General features: G+C 52.0%; 1 protein-coding gene across 3 annotated transcripts in view; it reads left to right on the forward strand.

The window, feature by feature from the left end:
- ELOVL4 (ELOVL fatty acid elongase 4) overlaps nt 1–18,784 on the forward strand; it is a 29,442-nt gene extending 10,658 nt beyond the window's left edge. For all 3 annotated transcript variants that reach the window (XM_061574919.1, XM_061574918.1, XM_061574920.1), the window contains exons 3-7: nt 7,216–7,403; nt 8,040–8,120; nt 8,966–9,137; nt 9,526–9,653; nt 10,131–18,784. In XM_061574919.1, coding sequence (XP_061430903.1) covers nt 7,216–7,403; nt 8,040–8,120; nt 8,966–9,137; nt 9,526–9,653; nt 10,131–10,562 — 1,001 coding nt within the window. In that variant the 3' untranslated portion in view covers nt 10,563–18,784. The remainder of the gene's footprint in view (nt 1–7,215; nt 7,404–8,039; nt 8,121–8,965; nt 9,138–9,525; nt 9,654–10,130) is intronic.
- The last annotated feature ends 3,878 nt before the right edge of the window (nt 18,785–22,662 follow it).

The raw sequence follows: 22,662 nt of genomic DNA on the forward strand, positions 1-22,662 counted from the left end.
TACGCATGTTGAAATTCTTTCGCACCATACGTAGCCAACAGCGCTAATCGGAGGTGCCGTTCGCGTCTTGGAGCAAGGGCTGCTCATCCCCTTGGTCCCGAGGCTAAACCGAGAATCTCCGATGTGTAAATATGAGCCCTTGGTGGGGGGACAAAATAGTTGGTCGCGCCTCTACAAGCCCGTCGTGAGACAGGTTACGGGTAACCCACCACCACCCGCCCCCCTCGTTTCCCAGAGCCGGTGCACGTGCTCACTCGAGGCCAGCCCCTTCAGAAGCGGCCCGCGAACGACGTTGGTTGGCCAGCATCTCTTCGCAGAACTAATCGGGCGCTCGGTGTGAACGTTTCAGAGCATTTATTGCATTAGCTCTGTCCTTTTGCCCGACTGTCCGTCTAACGGAGGCACAGTTAATCCGTGAGAACTGGCCGAAATTTTGATGAAAGGATGGCCCAAACGCACGCTGGAAGGCGTCTCAGAATCCGTGTGTGCGAGTTTAATTTGCTTCTTCTTGGTTCTTTCGGTAAAGTCACGTAGAAATAATAAAATAATACTAATAAAATAATTATCACGACGTTTCGGGCCACAACGCAAGCAGCCGTCCTCAGGTGAAGAACAGGTCTGTCGAGAAGACAGAGTCAGAGCTTTAAATCGAAATTTAATTTGCTTGTTTGCGGTGAACGCTGATGACATTAATGAAACTGCCGGCGACTGCAACTTTGCCCTTCGGGCCAACTGAGACCAAGGAGCCATTTGCTAATCAAGAGGGAACACGGGGCAAGTGCGTGAGCGGATTTCGCTGCTCCTAAGTCCGCCGGGCTGTAATGGGGATGCAGATTAACCCGATCTCTCACTGTGTCGAGTGTCGCCAGCTTTTCAGACGACGGTGGGTAACGGGGGCTGCCCCCCCCCCCCCACCCCGAGTTGTGCAATCTCCGTTGGCAACCTGTGGCTCCGGAGCCGCAGAATTGGCAGAGGTCAAGGGAACCTTTTGTCTTTACCGAGGGCCATCTTGGGGACTATCAAACACCTTTTCGTGGTGGGCCACACATGAACACAGACCTCCATAATTTCCGGTAGAAGTGACAGTGCGATGACACTACAGACACCAACGCTGCCAGGTCCAAAATCGTTGCCCTCTGCGACCCGATTTTAGTGTGGCTTGGATGTTCGCAGCGATGGATAAATACTGTTTGCGGGCTTTTTTATTCTAAAGTCGTAGGCCTCGGTGTGGTCACGGGCCAGACTGTGAATGGAGTGGCGGGCCTTGTCTGGCCCCCCATGTACCACAAGAGGTTCCCCACCCCCTACCCTAAAGTGGGACTAGGGTTGGAATACATTGAATGGTCCAAATTGACCAACCACAAGGCCGAATTTATAAGAGCGGTCACCCGACTTGTTCGCTGGCAACCATGCTGACTTGTGCATCTGCCCCCTCCTCCTGGCTTAGCCTCGGTCCAATGTGTTCACAGCTCCGTGTTACTCCGGCCCCTGCCACCCACTACCCACTAGTTAAGCCTGCTTCTACTCTCTACTGACTTTGGAATTACTGTAATTTGATTATAAATTCTACATGCACGGTATGGCGCTTGTTTCAATCCACTGCTGGATGAGGGTCCCCCCTCCTCACCGTGCAGCAGAGGTCGCAACCGGGTACCCGGCTACCCGCTTACCCTACCTGATACCCGTACCCTACCCGGTACCCGATACCCGGCTACCCGCACCCTACCCGGTACCCGTACCCTACCCGATACCCGCACCCTACCCGGTACCCGCACCCTACCCGATACCCGTACCCTACCCGGTACCCGATACCCGTACCCTACCCGGTACCCGCTTACCCTACCCGATACCCGTACCCGATACCCGTACCCTACCCGATACCCGGCTACCTGTACCCGGCCGGGTACGGGTACCCGTTTGCGACCCTGGTGCGGCCGGGTACGGGTATGGGTAATGAACCAAAACCCGTTTGCAACCTCTGCTGTGCGGGGTCACGGTGCCCGCTTCACCGGGCTTTGTCGTGCCAGTCGTGCGTGGGTTGGCGAAGGCGGTGGGACGTAGACCGTGGATCATAGTACATCACAACGGTGCACTTTTTTGCTGCAGTTCCCCCCTCTGCTGCCTTTGTAGCCCCACAGCGGCCCGATTTTTATGCCTGTGCGTCGCACGTCCGAGCCCTGGGCAGGCTCGCGCCTGCTTGGCGTCCCAGGTCTGCCCGACATGATTTTGGAAGTGGGCAAAAGGACACCACCACCCTGTCGTTCACGAATTGTTGAGGAATATTTTCCCAACGTGTAGGCCGTGTGATCCATTTTGAGATGCCCCACTGAAGTGATTGGGAGATGATAGCTCTTCTTTTGCTTTAGTGGCACGGATGATTCTTTTTTTCGAGCCAGTTCCCTGCCTATTTTACGCTGGAGATGCACGAGCCCAGCAGCAGCATCAAAACAAAAGGCGAAAAAAACTTTGTTGTGGAGAAACGAGTACAGTGAGGTTCTTAAGTAATATTGCACAACTAAGAAGCGGAGTTTAACGTTCGGTCGTAAAAGAAACGCGCGCAAATAATTAAAAAGAACGGTGTGAAATATCACGTGAGAGCAAGAGGCACCAGATGAACGTAAGGTCCATGTGCAAGTCGGCTGCTTTTTTTTTGTCTCGTCGGGAAGTAAGGAGAACCTACCGTTTATTTAAAATCGCCCACACGTCTCTCGCCCGCAATCTCAATGAACCTATTACATCGTTTATCCCTCTCCACCGTAGAGATGTACGCAGCCACCGCTTTTACGCGATTCAATCGGCTGTTGAGAACAAAGTGGGCATTAGAAATGGATGGTGCATCTATAAAAAAAAAAATATATTTCAATAAATGTTTTGCCATCGTATTTTACCGCTTTAATTGCGGACGAGCGTAGCAACTGTCACGGCTACGGTCGTGTCTTTTTCAGCAATGTGCTCTGGATCGTGTCTTTTAACCTATGCCAAGTTAATGTTGCTGTGAAAGCTTGGGCACCTAACCGTTTGCCCGGCACATCAAGCATTTTTATTACAGCCGAGGCTGTAAAACAAAATAGGACCTCTGATTACACTGTAAAGCAAAGCCGCTTTTCTGAGACCCTCACCCACCCACTCGCTCCCCCGTCTGCGTGCCTACGTCATGAGAGGAGGGCCCACGACTCGGTTCCGTTGGACCGTGAATCTCTTTGCATGGCCAGGGGAGGGCCTGTCGCAGAGATCGCAATCGGGTACCCGATACCCGTACCCTACCCGATACCCGGCTACCCGTACCCGGCCGGGTATCGGGTAGGGTACCCGTTTGCGACCCTGGTGCGGCCGGGTACGGGTAAGGAATCAAAACCCGTTTGCGACCTCTGGCCTGTCGAGACAATCTCCTCGCTTGCAAGTGCAAGGAGTAGCTTTAATCGCTTTGTGTACACGTGTACAGCCCATTCTGTCAATCCGCTGTTGGATGAGGGCATCCCCATACCTGTGTGGTTAGTTGGGGGGGGGGGGGGGCGGGGATTGTTTGACCATACTTTAGTCGTGAAGGTTGGTGAAGAGCATAGACAGGACAAATATTTGTTTTTCTGCAGTGCTGCCCGTTGCGTAGCTCCTGTGCTACGACTCTGTGGTGGTCGCCCAGCCAATCGCTGTCCAGGCCCAACACCTGCTTAGCGTTCTGGGCGAATTTTGGCCACAGGCTTCGCCAAGAGGTTATTTAAAACGTCACTTTTGTTTACGCAGGCAACCTTCGTCGAGTCTCGAGGCTCTTTCAGGAGAATCCTGCGTTGTTGGGATGTTTGGCCAGATCACTTTTGAAAATGCTTCTGAAAAAAAACTTTTATTTTACCAGGGAAGATCCATTCAGCTATACAGCTCCTTTTCAGAAGCTACCTGGCCGCAAATGATGGCTCAACAAAGTGGCTTATCACGTGAAAATTTCTAGCAACCAAATAGTCTTTAAACGTACTTTCTAAATGTGGAGGGAAACATTTGGAGGACCTGGATAAAAAAAAATGCGACCACGGGGTTAACAAATAAACTCCAAATATACAGCAGCAGGCGTCGGGGTCGGGATCGAACCCACGACCTCCTGTAATAGGCGAGGGAGTTAACATATCCTAGCCACCGTGGCGCCCTCTTCTGCGAGGTGAGACGAAACGGAATGGGGGGATGATAATGGGTGAGTTCGTGAACTGTGACATCGTGAATTCTGTACTCTTGTCATCTTTGTTCCAAGGTGGGTTTGGTAGTTAGACATCTCTGCGTGATCCACCAACACTCCACCAGCCTCCTCCACCGCACTATGGTGTCGGAGGAAAGTGCCACCAGTTGGCTGCTTTTATTCCGTCGATTTTCGTCATTTCCCATACTTGGAGCTCTTAAGTTCCCGGCAATGACATTGACGTGTTGCATTGATTTTTTTTCCGTATTTTTTTTCCCGAACGTTATGATATCATTTTCCCCTCCCCGGCGCTCTCTCGCCACTGGCAACCAACGCTGTCTACCGAAGCTTCCCCCCCCCGCCCCCTAAACCCACGCGGCTTCTTCAGCTGGAGGTCGCTTGTTCTCCTCTACTGGCATTGTCTGGGCCTCCTCTTCCACCAGCTCGCTGTGCTGTCAACTCCTTTCCCCCACCATGCTCCAGGCTCGAGACCTTGACATTTTATTTTCTATGCCACCTCTTTCTCTTACATAACTATGAAAACAAAGATCCCCCACCATAGCATGAACAGACTGTTTGGGAAAGTGCTGTGTGAGAGTACCTATGAAGGCCAGAATGGCACACGAGGGGGTGGGTGGCCAGCACCGCGCCCTTTGTCTCCCGAGTGCCGATGTTTTTACGCACTGCGCCAGGTACTCATTTGATGTCGACCTCGGGGAGGCCCAAGATCGGTTCAGATAATCGTCACTGATGTTGGCCGTGAGCAGGGAATCGAACTCTGGTCGCCAGGTTCGTTTTTCTCCAGCATCTTGATGTGGTTGCATTCCGATGCTTTATTATTCCACATTGCATTGTACTACATTATGGTCGTGTACCGTCAACTCCCACTGATTTTATGACCAGATTTTTGTGCTGACGACGTCCATGGCATGAGACAGAATCCATTCGGATCCCTCGTACAGCAATGCAACTCTCCAAAAAAATAACCTTTTACGGTGAATAAAATTGATCGTGAAAGCCTACGTGTTTAAACCAACTCTTCCTGTCATAGAACGGCCCACGGAAGAGGCTATCACAGAGCCACTTCTTAAAATCCTTGGGGTGACCTCTGGTGCACGCATCACTCTACTGTCCGCTCTGCCATGGGAAATCAAAGAGTTTGTTGCCAGAAAAAATTAAGTGCAGATCCAAATTGACTGCAGTGGGTTTTGTTTTGTGTGTAGTCATTGGTGACCGGGCTGAGACGGTCAACCCGCGACGCTTGACGCTGCTTTGATTGCAGGTGGCTGTCTGTTTGACGCGAGCCAGGGATCTGGCGGCGCCAGTCCAGCGCTCCGACCTCCCAAGCCACCCGAGCCACCTCGATGTTGAAAGCGCTTATCAAGTTGCGGTCGCGCACTCCGTCGTTTCCACCTTTCGGTTGCCGTGTTTGCAAAGTACCGGAGCGACCATCGCTTGCGGATTTTTTCCATCGAGCGGCGTTGTTCCGTCACCTTGAAAATTGTAGCAATCTCCTCTGCAGGATTTGAATTGGGGTCGGCGAGTAAATTTGGTGGCATGGCCCATGAGCAGCCGGTGGCACAATTAATCTGGAACACGAAGGCGGTGAATGGCGTGAACCGGTCTTGCCGTGGACGCCCCGGCTAAGGTTACCCGCCCCCGGCTGAAAGCGATCCCGCGGTGTTGGTGACGGCACACGGGGCCCTCTGCGGTTACTGTACGACGCTGTGCGAGCGGCGGGCGTCCACCCACCCACCTTCCCCCCCACCCACCTTCCCTCTCCCCTGCGCGCCTACGATTAGCACGGTTGGCGACGTACGGTGCGATTTTAGAAGTTCTCCGTACGTAGACACACCCGTGCCATTGGGGAGTGCGAAGGCGGAGAGAATGCGTCGACCCTTTAGAACCTTGCTTGGAAATAATTGAAATGTGGGTTGGTGCTTTTCATTGAATGGATATGTGCAGTGGACGGCATTCTTGTTGCATTAATTTGCCCCTTTTTAAATGGGATGTGCAGAGTTGACGATTTAACATCCACTTTGCCGTCCTTGATATCATCGTGAGCCATGATCAATCCACTGCTGGCTGAATGCCTCTCCAAGCCGTGCCCATCTCTCACGGTCCCAAAATGCAACAACTTCTCGAGCAGCTGCACACGCGCGAGTTTAATCGCTCCATCTCTTCAGTGGGCGTCCTCTCCAGTGTTTCCTCCCTTGGCTGTTGCTCTGTCGCTAGTTTTGACGATCCATGCAAGTCGCTCATTCTGTATTCCTGGATTGCGAGGGATTGAGATTGGGGAGGCCTTTGTGCAACGAAGCCTAGACTGAGTTGCGTCTAGCCAACTCAATCTAGCTGAGCTGCTGAAGGCCGAGTTGCGAGCAAACAGAATATAAAGGTAAGGGTGCAGCCCTGTAATAACTGCACTACACAAGACATGCGAGACACTCGGCATGGCAATGACTTGTTCGTTCGTTTCTCAATCCGCTTGTCCTGGTGAGGGTTGCGGTGGGAAAATGTTGAGTAGCGGTCCAGACCTCCCTTTCCCTGGCTGCAGACTCCAGCACTAATACACTACTCTACACTACTGCACTATACACTGCTATACACAGACTCTAGCTCTTCCTGGGGAATTCCCAGGCATTCCCAGACCAGCTGAGCGACATCGTCTCGCCAGCGTGTCCTGGGCCGGCCCCGGGGTCTTCGTGAACAAAAAAAACTGAGAAATGGCAAAACATTAACTTAAATGCTAAAAGCCATTGGCTAAATTAACAAAAAATGTAACAAGCAGAAGTGTGTAGATACCTTTTTCGAGTCGAGCTTTGAAAGCGTGGAAGCGTTCCAGAGTCTGGGAGCCGCTTCATGGGGAATGGCTCGGTCGCCCGTAGACCCAAAGCCTCTACGACCTGGGAACCGGGAGAAGATCTGCATAACCAGATCAACGAGGCCTTGAGGGGGGACCTAATGGGGGCAACACTGCCTCCGACGTAGGCTGGGGCAAGGTCATGTGCGTGATGGTGGGGTCACGCGCGCGCATCGTGTTGCTTCCCGTGCAGACAAGCGTGTGGCAGACTGGCCGCTCATGCAGTCGCCGCTGCCCACGCTGGCCATCACGTCGCTCTACCTGCTCTTCGTGTGGCTCGGCCCCAAGTGGATGCAGAAGCGCGAAGCGTACCAGCTCCGCGTGCCACTCATCATCTACAACTTCGCCATGGTCCTGCTCAACATCTACATCTTCCTCGAGGTGGGACGCCGCACGCCACACGTTACCCGTGCGGAAGGTCGCTCCTCCACCTCCTGTTCCGCCCCCCCTCACCACCCACTGCTCGCCGCTCGCATCCTCCACCTCTCGAGCGATGGTTGGGTTAAAACGCAGGCCTTGGATAATAGTCGGCGGTGAGCGGTGTCTGAACCGATCCTCGTCCTCCGCTCGGCTGACTAAACCTTAGAACCTGACCTGGTGCGGTGCGTGAACATCGGCACTAGGGAGACAAAGTTGTCTGGCCGTGTCGCTGTCCACTACCCCGTCATGCCGTCCTGCACGGGGTTTCCTGTGTGCTTTGGCTTCGTCACATAGCCACAAAACACACGCGCGCACACACAGTGGAAGTGGGCAAAACATCCCAATGATTGTTAATTACCGTCAAATAACTCAATTCGGGTTACACACAGCGGCAAAACCCTCCTGCTGCAAGCCTTGAGAACTCTAAGATATTTATAGGTCATGAGCGCAAAGGAATAATGTATAAAATAAATGGCAGGCACTCGTTAGCAGCGCTTGCGCCAATAGTTGATGTGAAGCCTGTATGGGGATATCCGTCGTGCGTGTCCGTGTATGCGTGCTGTGCCGCCCATTTCCCTCCACCCCCTCCGTGTTCAGCTCTTCCTGGGAGCGCGTGCTGCCGTGTACAGCTACATCTGCCAGCCCGTCAGCTACACGGACGACGTTAACGAGATGAGGGTAAGCGTTTTTGGGGCGCGCTCTCCACGCGGCCGAAATAGCCACACCCGCACCATTGCTCGGCATCTCGGGTTAAGGTGCCCAACTGAATTGTTGGACATTCCCACATCAGTGCTGTGCAGCAAACGCACAAGGGGGGGGAGGGTCAAGCCATTCCCAGACTTTTGGCACTTCTCTCAGCCACTGCACTCTAAAAAATTGCAATAAAATGTTTTATTTTACCAGGTAAGGCTTACAGAGCTCTATAGCTCTTATACCAAAGCAACCTGGCCGCAATTGTGATGGCTCAATGAAGTGGCTTATCATGTGGACATCTATAGCAGCCAAATACTCTAAACGCGTGATGTTGATTCTAAATGTGGACTGGAAAAACCGGAGCGACCCGAAGAAAAACGTGCCAACTCCCAGATGTCTGGTCGTGATCAAACCCACAACCTCCTGCCTACCAGGCGGGGGAGATGACGTCTCGCTACCGAGGCACCTCCCTCGCAACCACAGCCACCACACGCGCAACCACAGCCACCACACTCGCAACCACAGCCACGACGCCCAGACACGACCACCGCGCCAACCAACACGGCCCTTCTCTCACTCGTGCTCGAGTCTTCGAACTCCCCAGTGCAGCACAGGCGGACGTGCGTCTCTCCTTGAACCATTTGGGGACGCGCGTCTTCACTTCGTCGTCGTCCGTTTTCAGAATCGTCGCCCGCCCAAAGTGCCGCCGCTCCTTTGCGAGGAGGGCCCCAGCCTACGGATGGTTCGCGCCGCGTTGCCTGCGGAATGTCCGCTCGCGTCTCATGGCGCCCTCTCGTCTGTCTCCCCCCCCCCCTCCCTCTCGTCCGCAGATCGCGTCTGCCCTCTGGTGGTACTACGTGTCGAAGGGCATCGAGTACCTTGACACCGTCCTCTTCATTTTGCGTAAAAAGTTCAACCAGGTGACCTTCCTGCACGTGTACCACCACGCCACCATGTTCACCCTGTGGTGGATCGGCATCAAGTGGGTCGCCGGGGGCCAGTGTGAGTAGCTCCTCTTGACCTCTTTCGCCCCCCCCCCCACACCTTTCCCGTGCCGTCAATATTTTAGCACGCGTCAGGATTTTTTTCGTTCATCTTTCTCGTTGTCCCCTTTCGCGCGAGAGTTTTGTGTGCGGCAAAAAGCTGAAATGTTAATCGGCCGGAAGTGTTTTCCGGATGTGGGGGGGGGAGAGCGGTGTACAGCCGCGGTGGGACATTTCACCGTGTTTGTCGGGTTCGGAGGGTACGCGCCAATCACTGCGCTCACTCTTGAAGAGCAAGAACTCTGAGGTGCGAGGAACCATAGATAACAAGCCTACGTGTTAGACTAATTATAATTCCTAATTGTCATGATCTGCTGTGCCCTCCTCTGCCCACCACTCCTCCGCAGCGTTCTTTGGCGCGCACATCAACTCCATGGTGCACGTGGTGATGTACACCTACTACGCCCTCTCCGCCTTCGGGCCCAAGATGCAGCCCTACCTGTGGTGGAAGCGCTACCTCACCATCATTCAGATGGTGAGCACCGCCCCTCCCACGCAGCTCCCTCCTCCGTGTTTTACAGCCAAATCTGCCCCCCCCCCCCGCCTCTTCGGCAGGGGTGGGGGGGATTCAGGGTTGCCTGGTTGCAGTCGGCACCCTGCAACCAATACAAGCTCAACAAAGCGGCTAATCGTCCTGTGGCAATATATAGCAGCTAAAGTCTCGAAACACGTGATGTTCATTCTAAATGTGGAGGGAAAAATCCACGTGACCACGGGGAGAACGTGCAAACTCCCAACATGCAGGCATCAGGGTAGGGATCAAACCCACTACCTCCTGCCTACCAGGCGAGGGAGATGGCATCACGCAACCACAACCACCGCAACCACAGCCACAGCCACCGCACTCGCAAACCACAAGCAGGCGTCAGAGTCGGGACCTGTGAGGTCGGCTCTCTGACCTGTGAGCCACCCAATCGCCAACCCACGTGTTCCCTCTTTCGTCGCCCCGCAGGTGCAGTTCCACCTGTCGACCTTCCACACGGGCTACTCGCTCTACGTCGACTGCCCCTTCCCCAAGTGGATGCACTGGTCGCTCATCGCGTACTCTCTCTCCTTCATCCTGCTCTTCGCCGACTTCTACTACCGCACGTACATGAAGGCGCGCAGGGAGGCCGGCGCCATTGGGGCGGCGGGCAAGCGCTCCCGGGGCGACAGAACCTCGGCTCGCGACGCCGCCGCCGCCAAAAACGGCGCCCTCGCCGACGACCTCTCCTCTGGCGCCGACGGGCCCAGGCGGGGGGGAGCGAGGGCCAACGGCGGGCGCCCCGCCGCGCCCGACGGCAAGGCCCACGCAGACAGGGCCGCTGCCAACGGCCGCCCGTCGCAGCAGCCCTCGGCCTCGAGCGGTGGCAAGAAGCAGAAAGCCAAGGCCAAGAAGGAGTAGATTAAACCCCTTGTTTTTCCACTGTACAGCCGAGCCGAGCCGGGGCTGTGCCGAGCTAGCCCCGTGCGGGAGTCGAGCCCGTGCCTCCGCCGCCGCCGACGTCGCGCATCGAACGAGTCCGAGACGTGCGGCGGCGACGCGGCGACTCCGAGTCGTGGACTGGCCGACTGTCGCGCGCAAAGAACGCGTCGTTAATCCCCGTCCCTGGCTCTGCTTGGCCCCCGTCCCCCCCTTCCTCCCCTACCCCGCCGAGCCAGATTCGGACGTCCCTAGTTAGGCCGGCGTAGCACGGTTTGGTTCTGGCTCGGCACGGCAAAAGCACCCGTGCCACGATGGCCTGGCACCGGCTTGGCTTTGGATGTGCCAGTGGAAAAAGGGGGGGGGGGGGTGGTTGCGGTGACGGTTAGGGATAGTGTGGTTTTTCGTTTCGGCTGTGCAGGATTATCATTTTAAGTTGTCGTGGCTGCTGTAGTTACTGCGGTGGGGGGGACGGGGGGGGGGGGTCCCATTGCGAGTCGCCGATTCAGGTTGCCACTCTGGTGGGTTTGTTGTTGTGGCAGGCAGGACTCGCTGGAGCGCGCACCGCATTCAATCCTTTCCCAAATTCAAAAACTATTTTAAAAAACCTCTAAGCCACCGCACTCATTGTGGGAGGGGGGGGGGACGGCAATGGAGTCCACGCGAGCGGAGAGAGGGCGGCGGCGGCAGCACATCACAATCAATTCACCAATTAGCGAATACATCATTGCCCAAGTTGAATTACATGCACGCATTATTGCAGCAGGCAGCCATGCAGCTTAATAGATTTATGATCGCAGCCTTTTAAATTTGTCTTACTTTTTTTAGTATTTCGGCAGCTGTTCCAGTTTGCATCGTTTTACAGGGGATGACCCCAAGGCATGGCTTCACGGGATTTTTTTTCGCTTGCATGCGATTTAATTGATATTTCCAACGTGAATCGTGGGCAATCATCGTCACGGCGATTCGTCAGTTCTCGACGCTTGCAGTGCACGCAAGCGGCGAGCCGTGCGTTTAAAAAAATTGCTGCGGAATGTTACACAATTTTACGTGTAAATATTTCCCGTTTTTAGAATCGTGGTCCAAACGAAGCACCAACAATTGGTGTACAATACAAATGAGATCCGGGGGGGGGGGGGGGGGGGGGTGGACAGGATACATTATCGAATTGTAATCATGGCCTCTGATAGAGATGATTCGTATCGCGTGGTTACAGCCCCACGACGGACCAGTGGGAGAGCTTTCGTGGTCGTGGTTCACCGCTGAGTTTTCCCCATCGCCCATTCCATTGCGCGAGTTCTCACAAACGCCCCTGCTCGGTAGCGCATGTCCAGTCTGCTCTTCGGTGGTCGCACGCGCGCGAGATGCTGCCGCATCACGCGGGGGACGAGGGTTTGCGTGGCTTTGCCGCTCTGGTGTCTGCGGCGTTTCATTCACAGGGTTGGCCACTGTGAGGCGATGTCAACTGATCTTTTAACGCCATCTGCTGTAATTACACCAATGTAGTGCTCTTTCTCTCCGACCCGCCCCCGTCCGAGACGAACGGCGAGAGATTTAAAAGTGGGGGCTGGCGAACGTCGAGCGTGGGACCGCTCGTCGACACGCACCCTGCTGTCGCTGTCGCGATCCGATTAGAAATGCGCTGCCGCATGCTGACGTGTCGAATGCGTTTCCCCTTTGCTCTCGTACCCAACACGCGCAGCGCGGATGCTTGCGGCGACGGAGGAACGTCGTCTTGCGGGCATGTAGGCGTCGTGTGGCCGTGGGCCCTGGTCACGGTTGGGCCCCCATGGGCTGTGCAGGTTCCCCACTCCGTGATGTAGGTGTGACTTGTGATGACCATATGTACGCATGTTTGTTGGACTTCTTTCGCACAGTACGTAACCAACCGTGCTAATCGGAGGTGCGGGGGAAGGATGACAAACTAAACGCATAAAGCAAGTTCTAAAGGAATGAGTTTTTGATTCGGAATATAGATTGAAAACTCATTTTTTTACTTCTGGCTTGATTTTAATAAGTGCATGGCCGCTCCAGCGGCTTCCTCGTGACGGGAGTGGCACGTGTGCGGCCGTAGTCCGGTGCTTCTCAACCCTCCACCCCACGGCGCTCGCTGCCGAGCTTCTTCACGGAACACCGACCTCAACCCCCGTGCGTGCGCATGCGCGGCCCTCAATTTCCAACGGGGATGGAGGCTGACGGGGGCCCGTCTGCCGTACCGCGCACGTGCGACCAGCAGTGGGGTGGTGGGTGGGTGCTCGATCGGCCACTGGATGACACTGAGAAGGAGGCGAGTTCGCCAGTCCTCGCCTGGCAAGGTGAGGTTCATTCCTAGGATTCTGAAAATACCGTGGAGCACCGATTTGCGGAGCGCTGCCGTAGGTCTCCAGGTCCTCGGAGCAGATGTGCGTCCTGCGTGACGCCGGCGACGACGCCGGCGGTGATGTTTTATGCTGGAGCACCAAGGGCTCTTGCTCGATGTTTGTGTCGTAGGATTTGTATTTTGTGATATCGGGTGTGAGTGTAAAAGTCACGCATGATGGGGGAAAAAAAACGTTGTTTTATATTCTCAACTTTGAAGCGCACATGCTTACCAGATGTAGCTTTTTAACTGTTATTATGACTGTGGTTTTGTGTTCGCATTGTTGAGTGTTCTATCTCCAAATTACAATATTCACATCTGTCTCTGAAAGCAAGCAGACCTGGTGATAATAAAATCTGTGCTTTTTAACCGAACCACGGCGTGCGCGCACAACCACAATCGTCGTTCACCGCTCGGTGGTGGTGACCTCACTACGGCGCTTGCACCAGGTTCGGTGCAGTTTGAGGCCACATGAAGTGTCAAAGGCTCGCTGAAAAGAGGTCACGGGACAGACCCAGGTGTTATAGGTTGACGGACTGGGAAGACTTTAAGATGCATCACTTGTACTCCCCACTGTGCCACCTTGCAGCGTTTTAGCCGCCCGGCACCCCGCTCGTATTGGTTGTAGGGTGACTGTCTCTAACTGCTCGGTAGCGTCCTTTACGAGCCTCTTCCAGAGGCCGATCTTGACACTGCTTGGTACCAGTCATCTGCAAGTCCAATCAACTCCATCGTTTCTGTACCGCATCAAGCCCATCTCTTCTCCAGCCTGTGCCGTGCCCATTTAGCTCCCTCTATCTGGCCAAATAGAAGCTGCCTGGCGGGCATGTGGTAGCTGGGCAAGCGGGCTTACATGACCCAGCCAACACAGCCTCGCTAGCCGGAGGAGTTCACCGATGGGACTGTGTCCCAGGTCTTGCAAGGATCTGTGAACTCATCACGCAATCCAGTCGGTTAAACACACATGCGCCACATTTCTTGATATTTGTAGTTTGAGATTCCTATCTTAGGCAGTGACACAAGGAGGTTGCTTAGTTGTCTATTTAGAGCTTGAGAGTAGAGCAAGGAGGCTTGAGTCGATTCATTGATTAAGATTTATAATATATTTGCTGTTGTCAGTGTGGTTACTCAGGCCTCCTTAAAAATGGCTGCCACCCAAACCTCCTGCTTTCTGAAGGCAGGAAACCCCCTGCACAAGCTGGCTGCTGATGATTACCAAATTCCATCCAGCGACACACGTGGGTACAGATGTGACGTTTCTTTCAAGCAATTTTCGTGTCCATAGAGGTTTTTTGGGGTAGATTGCGTAAATATAAATGTGTCCGCTAAACCCACCACCACCCGGCACAGCCAATTAGTAAAGTTGGTCACGTGAGCGGAACATGCCAATTCTTTACTAGTTCAACACACCGCTGTGTTGGAGAGTAAACGCACAACATTTACAATTCGAGTACCGTAACGTTTCGCCAGTAATTACAACCAGCATCATCAGGCGACAGCCAGAGTTGGGGAGAAATCCTCCTGTTTCGGTATTAAATAGAGCGATTTAAATGTGGTGTCGTCACTGACGCGATCTAACTAAAAAAACACCCCGATAATATTGGTCGCGAAAGCCTACGTATTTTCGTGTCGTCAAATTTTGTTTTAGTCGTGTAACTGAAACGAATACTCGCTAAGAGATTCCTGAAATAATCAGATAGCCCAGCCCTGGCTTGAGTTCTCGGAGTATGCATAGGGGGGTTTTTCCCCAGGCACTGCCATATCCTCCTACCCAAGCGAAATCGGGAATGCGAAATGAGTCGACCATATCGTCCCAAAGCAGGACTCCGTTGATTTGAAAAAAACAGTTGAGATTCGTTGAGGCTTCAGAGGGCAGCGCTTCTCCCCCCCCCCCTCCCCCCATCGTTGGTGCCCTCCACCACAGTTCCACCAAATGTTCAAATGTTGCCCACTTGAGGTGCCAGGCCCGTTGCGCAACCCCCACATGCCGGATGATTGGCATAGTGAGCATTGTGAAGGCGTGGATTGTGGTCGAGTTGGAACGTTTCGCTCCAAGCTCGCAGCAGCCAGCTTTTGTCCCATGAATATAAAGTGCGTCTGGTTGTAATCGGCTGTAAATATTACGCTTTTGTAGAGTCCAAGCATATATATACTGTGTGACTGCTTTAAATTACCGTGATTAAACTATATTAATGTGTTTTTTAATTGAACGTTAATTTATGAAGGTGTGGTTGTAGTACAGTGCTTGATAAATGCAATGGCTTTCCTGTGTCGGTGCATACATCAGTTCAGTCTTTCTTTATTGGAAGTTTTTTGTAAGTTAACTTTTTTTTCTTTTAATCATACCCCCCCCCCCTCCCCAATGAGCAATTGTGGGATGAATGAATTGGAACCGGGAGGCAGAGAGCAGCCGTCCTTGCTCCACCGCACAGCTGCCGCTGGGAGAGTTGTTCGTTACGTGATGGTCAAAGCCGATTTATATTCGGAGCTGCAAGAAGAAACGGAATTTTATTTTCGTGATTATTAATTAGTTTTATTTTGGCGGTTATATCGTAGTGTAGGAATAATGTTAAACAAATAAACAATCTTCAATCACTAATAGGGTTTTCCCCATTTTTTCTGGCAACAAAACTGACACCTTTTGTAAGGAATCATGTTAAGATTAACCACAATACAGAAAAAAGGGGAAAACCCCTATTTGTATATTTTGGTACTGGCAAAGGAGGCCTCATGATGTACAATCTTCAACCACCCGATGAGAGCCAATAAAACCACGTTGCCACATGGGCAAATGTGTGCCTGTTGATTTGGGTTTTCACCAAACCGGCTACGTTGAAGCAATCAAGATTCCTTGTTAATGTGATACCTACGCGGTTTGTCCCAAAATAAACCAATTATGAAACATAACATAGGTCGTGAGAGCCTCCGTGTAAAACTTTATTTGCAATGTTTAAATGGTTTCTTTAAAGTCGAGCCCTCTGAGTCGGTACCTATCCTCCGTCCGCGAGCCTCCTTAGGAATTGTTTGCAATTATAATCGAACCCGGACCTGGGGTTGTGGAACGCACGTCACGGTTTTTTTTGTTTTCCGAAAATGGTTTGCTACGATTATGACTGCACACCATTATCTTTTGCGTTGACTTTGGATTTGCATCAGTTTGTTACGGCTTTATAATACAACTCGAACAACAATCATGCTACAAAGGTGGTGGGGGGGGGGGCAAAGATGCAGGGTATTTTAACGGGCGATGTACAGAGGCCTGTTTGGCGAATGACTCCACTGCTGGATGAGGTTGCTCTTTCCTCTCGCCGTGCATGGCCTGGGCAGAAATGGCCGTGCGGCTCTGGTGTGCGAATATGTTTGAACTTATTTTGCTCCGTACGTAGCCAACCGTGCTGATCAGTTTCTAATTCGCGGCGCTCATCGGTGATCCATAGCCACGATACGACGGGAGACTAAATCGGCAACGCCACATTTTAAATGTCGTGGGTTTCCCTTGTAACACAGTAAATTAGCATTGCAGGGACGCTTCTACTTACGAACATTTGACTTACGAACTTTCAGAGATACGAACAAACCTGTCCGCATGTCCAGTTGCCATTTCGGACCGAGTTCAACTGCCGCGCAATAAACGGTGGGGGTGGCATCTACATCAGCAGAGCGTGAAGAACCAGTGGCATCTACATCTACAGGAGATTATACAACTTTTAAAGCCATTCCCCGTGTTTAGTGTGCATGCCGTACAACGTGTTGGAATCGACAGGAGTAAAGTTGGACTTGCGAACAAATCGACTTTCGAACAAACCTCTGGAATAAATAATAAAAAAATAATAAATACTATTAGAACAAATAATAGAAATAAAATAATGCCCTATTATTTCTCCTATTATTTAAAATTGTTATTACTTATTTATTTTCCTGCTTGACCTTACCGAAAAAAACCTAAGAGTATGAATCCTTGCAGTCACGAAAGCTTCAAATCTAAAACCTCTGGAACCTAACTCGTTCGTAAGTAGAGGAGTCCTCGGAGTACACTCTTTACAAACCCATTCGGGTGCAAAGCATAACCACCGTGACCCATTGTTATGTCCTTAGCAATCGTCCAGCCGCTGCATCGTACAGATTCGATTTTTTTTCAATCGACAAATATGCAAACGTGGCGGACCACAATTCGGAGGAGTTCATGTTGATTCGTAACTCTGCCAACTCCCTCCGAGTCGGGGGTTGAGCACCAAGGCGGCGTGGGTGAGACGGCGTGGTCGCTGTCCGGTGACGTGCAAGGCATCGGCGGGGTGATCGATCAAACCGGTGACCATCGCGCACCGTTCGCCGCCCAGGGCGTCATCATCACCGGGGCGCTGTTGTCTGTCTCTCCCTGCAGCCCCTCCGCTCACTTCTGCCCGAGTTCCCCCCTCCCTCCCCCCATCATTTAAACAGGAAGGGTGGTTACAAAAAAAAATGCGATTGTGCCGTGTACATATATACACTTAACATCGCCGCCGCCGCCGGCTGGCTTCAACGAGTTGCGCGCGGGATTGTACAAACTCGTGGCCGAAATGCGCGCTTAGAAGAACAATCGTGGACGTGGCTGATGGGTTCTCGTCGACAGGCGTCGTGTTCGTGTTCCGTCGCGCTCGGTGGCGAGGAGTAACCTGCAGCTCGCCTACACTTTTGACGATTCAATATCAATATATATTAACATCAAAGGGGACGCCCCTACATTATTCATAATCAACCTACGTGTTACCCCCCCCCCCCCCCAATTATCCCACCCCACATTAACCATGCTCTGTGAGTGACCGAGACATTGAGACTGGGAAAGGGGGATTGTGTGGTAGGACCATCAGAGTAACCAGTCATCGGCGCTTCATCAATGGAGAAGCAGAAACCCCGAAACGGACTCTCAGCCGAATGTCCTCCACGTGGTTGGCGGATACAGGCAAGGGGGCCCGAGTCGGGACACGGGGCTATTTAATTTATTTTAACATTGAAATATTTTTGTTGTTTCTTCTGTAAGTTAATATTCTATATCTTATTATTTATCATTGATATCTCTGAATTGCCGTCTTCCTGTGAGGTCGCATCAATCCGTCCTTTGCTAAGCTCGACCAAGGAAGCCCGAATGAGTTTGAGACGAACAAACTAAATTGATGGAATGTTCAAAGATCTGTGGTCTTTAAGCAAAGTTCTCAATCCGTTTCGAAAGAGAACGTGTGCGTGCATTAATATGAATGGAAGTCAGTTTGAACAAATGTTAAATTTAATTAAAAAACCCTGTGATTTTGTTAAAATAAATATAACCCCGTGTGTTGTGACTTGTGGGCGACCCTGTCGGTATACTGCACAAGGATAGACGTGGGGTAGATCCAGACTCACAATATGATCTGTGTGTGTGTGTACGCTTAACTTCTTACGCACCGTACGTTGCCAGCCGTGCTCGTTGTTAGGTGACTGGAAGCCACTCTCGGCTCGCTTTGCGGCTGTGCTGGAGAGCCCTCCCGTGTGTTTTCGCGTTTGTGATCGTACCGGCATATTATTCGGGACCTCGAGAAGATCCCGACACCTGCGGCAAAGCGTCGGGACATCCCCTCGAACCCTGCGCACAGCACAAGCCTCAAAACACGTGGGAGGGGGGGGGGGGGACTTGAAGGTTTTTTTAAAGTACTGCTGTATGCACACGCATCATTTTACTCGTGGCAATGTCTGGGAAAATAAAACTTGTGGTGTGTTTTTTAATGTGTGTGTGTGTAATGCTGTTGCGACATGCATTATTCCTGACGCTTAACATTGTATCGCGATGCTTATTAAAGCAGACGGCCCATTGAGTCGGGAGTTTTTTGACCTTGTCCGTGTGCCCACCCAGACCCACAGAGGCTTTAGTCCTTGCCGGGAAAATTGATGTTTGTATCGGCGTCATTATTCCGTCCGATTGTATAGATAGACCGATACATAGAAAGCCATACATTTGCATCAGAATCAGATGTATTTATGCTGGAGGAATCCAATGAGCTGTAAAGCTCTTTGTTCACAGATGTCCAGTAGGGGCGGGTAAGAATGTTACAACAACAAACAGGACAACACACACGATAGCCGTGCAAAGTACAAGGTTCACAAATCTCCCAACACACAAACACAATAAACCATCCTCATCCTCCCAAGTAAAGCCCACCGAGGTATTGACTTTAATTCAGAAGCGATTTGGCTATCGCAGCTCAACAAAGTGGCTTATCATTGGGACATTTACATCAGCAGAATAATCTAATAACCCCAAACGCATGTTTCTAACTGTGGAGGGGAAAGCCCAGAGGACCCGGAGCAAACATCCACGCGACCACGGGGGGAGAGACGCAAACTCCAAATAGACAGCAGCAGGCGTCAGGGTCGGGACCGAACCCACGTATCGTCCGCATACCAGGCGAGGGAGATAACGTCACGTGCAGAGATCTCCGTCGACTAACATCGAGAACCATGGACTGAAATAGACAAGGTTTCACACTCAAGAGCCCTGGGGAATATCTGAAATGCGTCCAAAGGGGGTGGGGGTGGGGGCAGTGGCCTGTTTGTGCGCTCCATGGTTTGAGATGTAAACATGCATGGAGATTCGTAGACTTTGTGGTCTCACAGACACCGACAAACTCATTGGTGACTGCAGTCGTTGTCGGTTCCACGCGAGGTGGAGTTTCTGTGTGGCCAAGAACAGTGAATTATGTGATAAGAATTTGAAACGAGTCGGTTATCAAATAATCTACATTATAAATCAAAATACATTGATAATACTGTTGCTACCTTAGGTGATTATAGATTTCTGTTCTGGCCCACGGACTAATTTGTGTAGGAGGTATCCATCCGTTGTTGACTTCCCAAAGTGGTAAATATTTTATCGACCCTGGAGTGAAGATTATGGACCGACTCGACCCCCTCCCCCAGCTGGGATTCGAACTTGCAGAATTGCGGTTGTGTGCACACAACAACAGCGCCAGCCAGCCAGCCCAGTTGTGTGGGGAGCGGTGGGGTCGCGGTTCGCGCACTGCACTAAGAACCAGGCGACCCGGGTTCGATTCCCGCTCACGGCCAACATCAGTGACGATTATCTGAACCGGTCCTGGGCCTCCCCTAGGTCGACTCGGCCTCAAATGAGTACAGAGTGCGGTGCGTAAAAACATCGCCACTGGGGAGACGAAGGCGGCTGGGCGTAGTGCTGGCCACCCACCCCCTCGTGTGCCGTGCCGGCCTTCACAGATGCTGCTCGCTAACAGCACTTGCCCCAAACAGTCTGTAAAGGCTACACGGGGGATCTTTGCCTTAGTTGGAATGGGGATCGCTAACCCGTAGGCCACCTCGGGGCTCGAGGCGGGAGGGTTTCGGCTGAACTTTAACAACAAGACGCGAGTGGGCGACGCTTGTTATGGATGCGCATTAATTCGCTCCCGACTGTCACGGCCGTTGTGCAATGCTCACACGATGCCACCACCGCCGTTACCATTCGTCACTCACCGTCGTCATTCAGCATAACCACCATCAGCTGGATCCTTCTCACGACCTTGCGCAATGGACGTGAACACGTGTTTACTCAGGACGGGTTCGGATGGCACTTGCGAAACGACGCAGTCCACAGTGCAGCAACCAAACACGACACCACGCCGGTTTAACACGCACCAGTCGGCGGCTTTCGCGACCAATGTTAATCATAAGATAGTTTTTTTACGGGATAGATCGTGTAAATGGGCGCTTCAAATTAATGTTAACACTTATATGGGACTATCGTTTTTAATGGGAAAAGAACGAATAACACACTGTAACATGATAATAAATGTATCTTAATAGCTTCAAAGAGTCTCCACTTGTTCACCATCATTGTCAACGCGTACCTGGAATCTTCTCCAGGTGGTTTCCAGAGCCTGGAGGCACATTTCCTGTGGTATTGTTGCAAATTCTCAGAAGTGCCAACATGTTTTCAAAGCACTAACCAGCCACCAAACGACGCAGCCAATCGGTAAGATTTGCCACGTGAACAGAGCGTGCCAATTAGTTACTAGTTCAGCACTACCCGGTTACGTGTTGGAGAGTAAAACCCACAACATTTTAATTGGAACACCGTGACGTCTCACCAGTAATTACAACAACCATTAGCCGCATCAGGCGACAGCGCAGAGCTGTGGAGAGATGCCGCCCTTTCAGTCGATGGGAGCCTTCTTTTGGCCAGATGGTGACAAACTAAAGTTGATGTAACTGCTCGACCCGAGATATGAACGCTGCGTGATGTTTGCATCGTCACCTTGTGCCGGTCGCCTTGTGGAGTTGCTCTCTGCGCTCTTGACACCACCGGTGCTGCTGAGGACGAGGCCACACAGAGGGAGGCTCGGGTGTAGGCCAGTCAGCTCCAGGGACAAGGCGTAAACAACTTCATCACCAGAGCGCGTGTGTTTGGTTGCACGTTTAGCCACAATCGTGATGCATGGTTCATGCGGACTTGGCGCCTCGTGATGCCAGGTGTCTCCTTGGTGTTTGAACAGCACCAAGAAGGCAAAGCGCGACCAACTCGTAGCCAGGAGACGCCTCTTACAAGCTGAGGCGATGATGAAGAAGCAGCTGCGAGCAGATCCGTCCCTGGGGAACGGCGATTCGGAGCGCCGCACTTCGCCGTCACGGATTCAGATGTAACGCGTGTCCCACTGGGGAGTTCCAAGGCATTGGCGGCCCACGTTGTGGCGTTTGCCCAGAGCCCAGCACCCCGCTGTGGATGGCCCTGACAGCAACCATTTGAAATTAAATGTTTACTATAAGATCCTGATTTCTTCAATCTGGAAAATAAATCTAAAGAACGCGAAGGAATGCGATACATGAACAGCAGTCGATTAACTCGACGGTAGCTGCGAGACAAACCAGACCATCTCGTCATAGTCATCATCTTCGTCGAGAGGGAAGTGCAACCAATTGATGTTTGACCATTTTCTGTGCAACACCATCATCACTTTCATACTAATAACTGTATCCATTAGAACCATTAAAGTCAAATTAATGTTGACGCCACGGTGGCTAGGAGATGTTAACTACCTCGCCTGGTATGAAGGAGGCCGTGGGTTCGATCCCGACCCTGACGCCTGCTGCTGCTGTATATATTTGGAGTTTGCGTCTCTCTCTCTCTCTCATCATCTTCACGGTGGCTAGGAGATGTTAACTACCTCGCCAGGTATACAGGAGGTCGTGGGTTCGATCCCGACCCTGACGCCTGCTGCTGCTGCTGTATATTTGGAGTTTGCGTGTCTCTCTCTCCCCGTGAGTGTGGAATTTTCTGCGGATCCTCCGGTTTTCCCCTCCACAATCAGAATCAACGTTGCGTGTAGAGCATTTGGCTTGCCGCTATACATCTCCACGTCACAGGCCACTTCGTTGAGCTATCATTTGAGGCGAGATCGCTTCTGAAATAAGAGCTGTGGTGGAGCTCAGTGGGGCTCACCTGGAGAAATACAAAAATGAACAGTTTGGTTTCCTGCTGTCACCACCACCATCAGCATCATCATCAGCAGTAGCATCATCATCATCAGCAGCATCATCATTATCATCATCAGCATCATCATCATCAGCAGCATCATCAGCAGCAGAAGTATCACCATCAGCATCATCATCAGCAGCTTAATCAGCAGCATCATCATCAGCATCATCATCATCAGCAGCAGCAACATCACCAGCAGCATCATCAGCAGCATCATCAGCAGCAGCATC

Source organism: Lethenteron reissneri, chromosome 56 (assembly GCF_015708825.2).
Source record: "Lethenteron reissneri isolate LAM-NWPU_2019-01 chromosome 56, ASM1570882v1, whole genome shotgun sequence".
In the NCBI taxonomy this organism is placed as follows: domain Eukaryota; kingdom Metazoa; phylum Chordata; class Hyperoartia; order Petromyzontiformes; family Petromyzontidae; genus Lethenteron; species Lethenteron reissneri.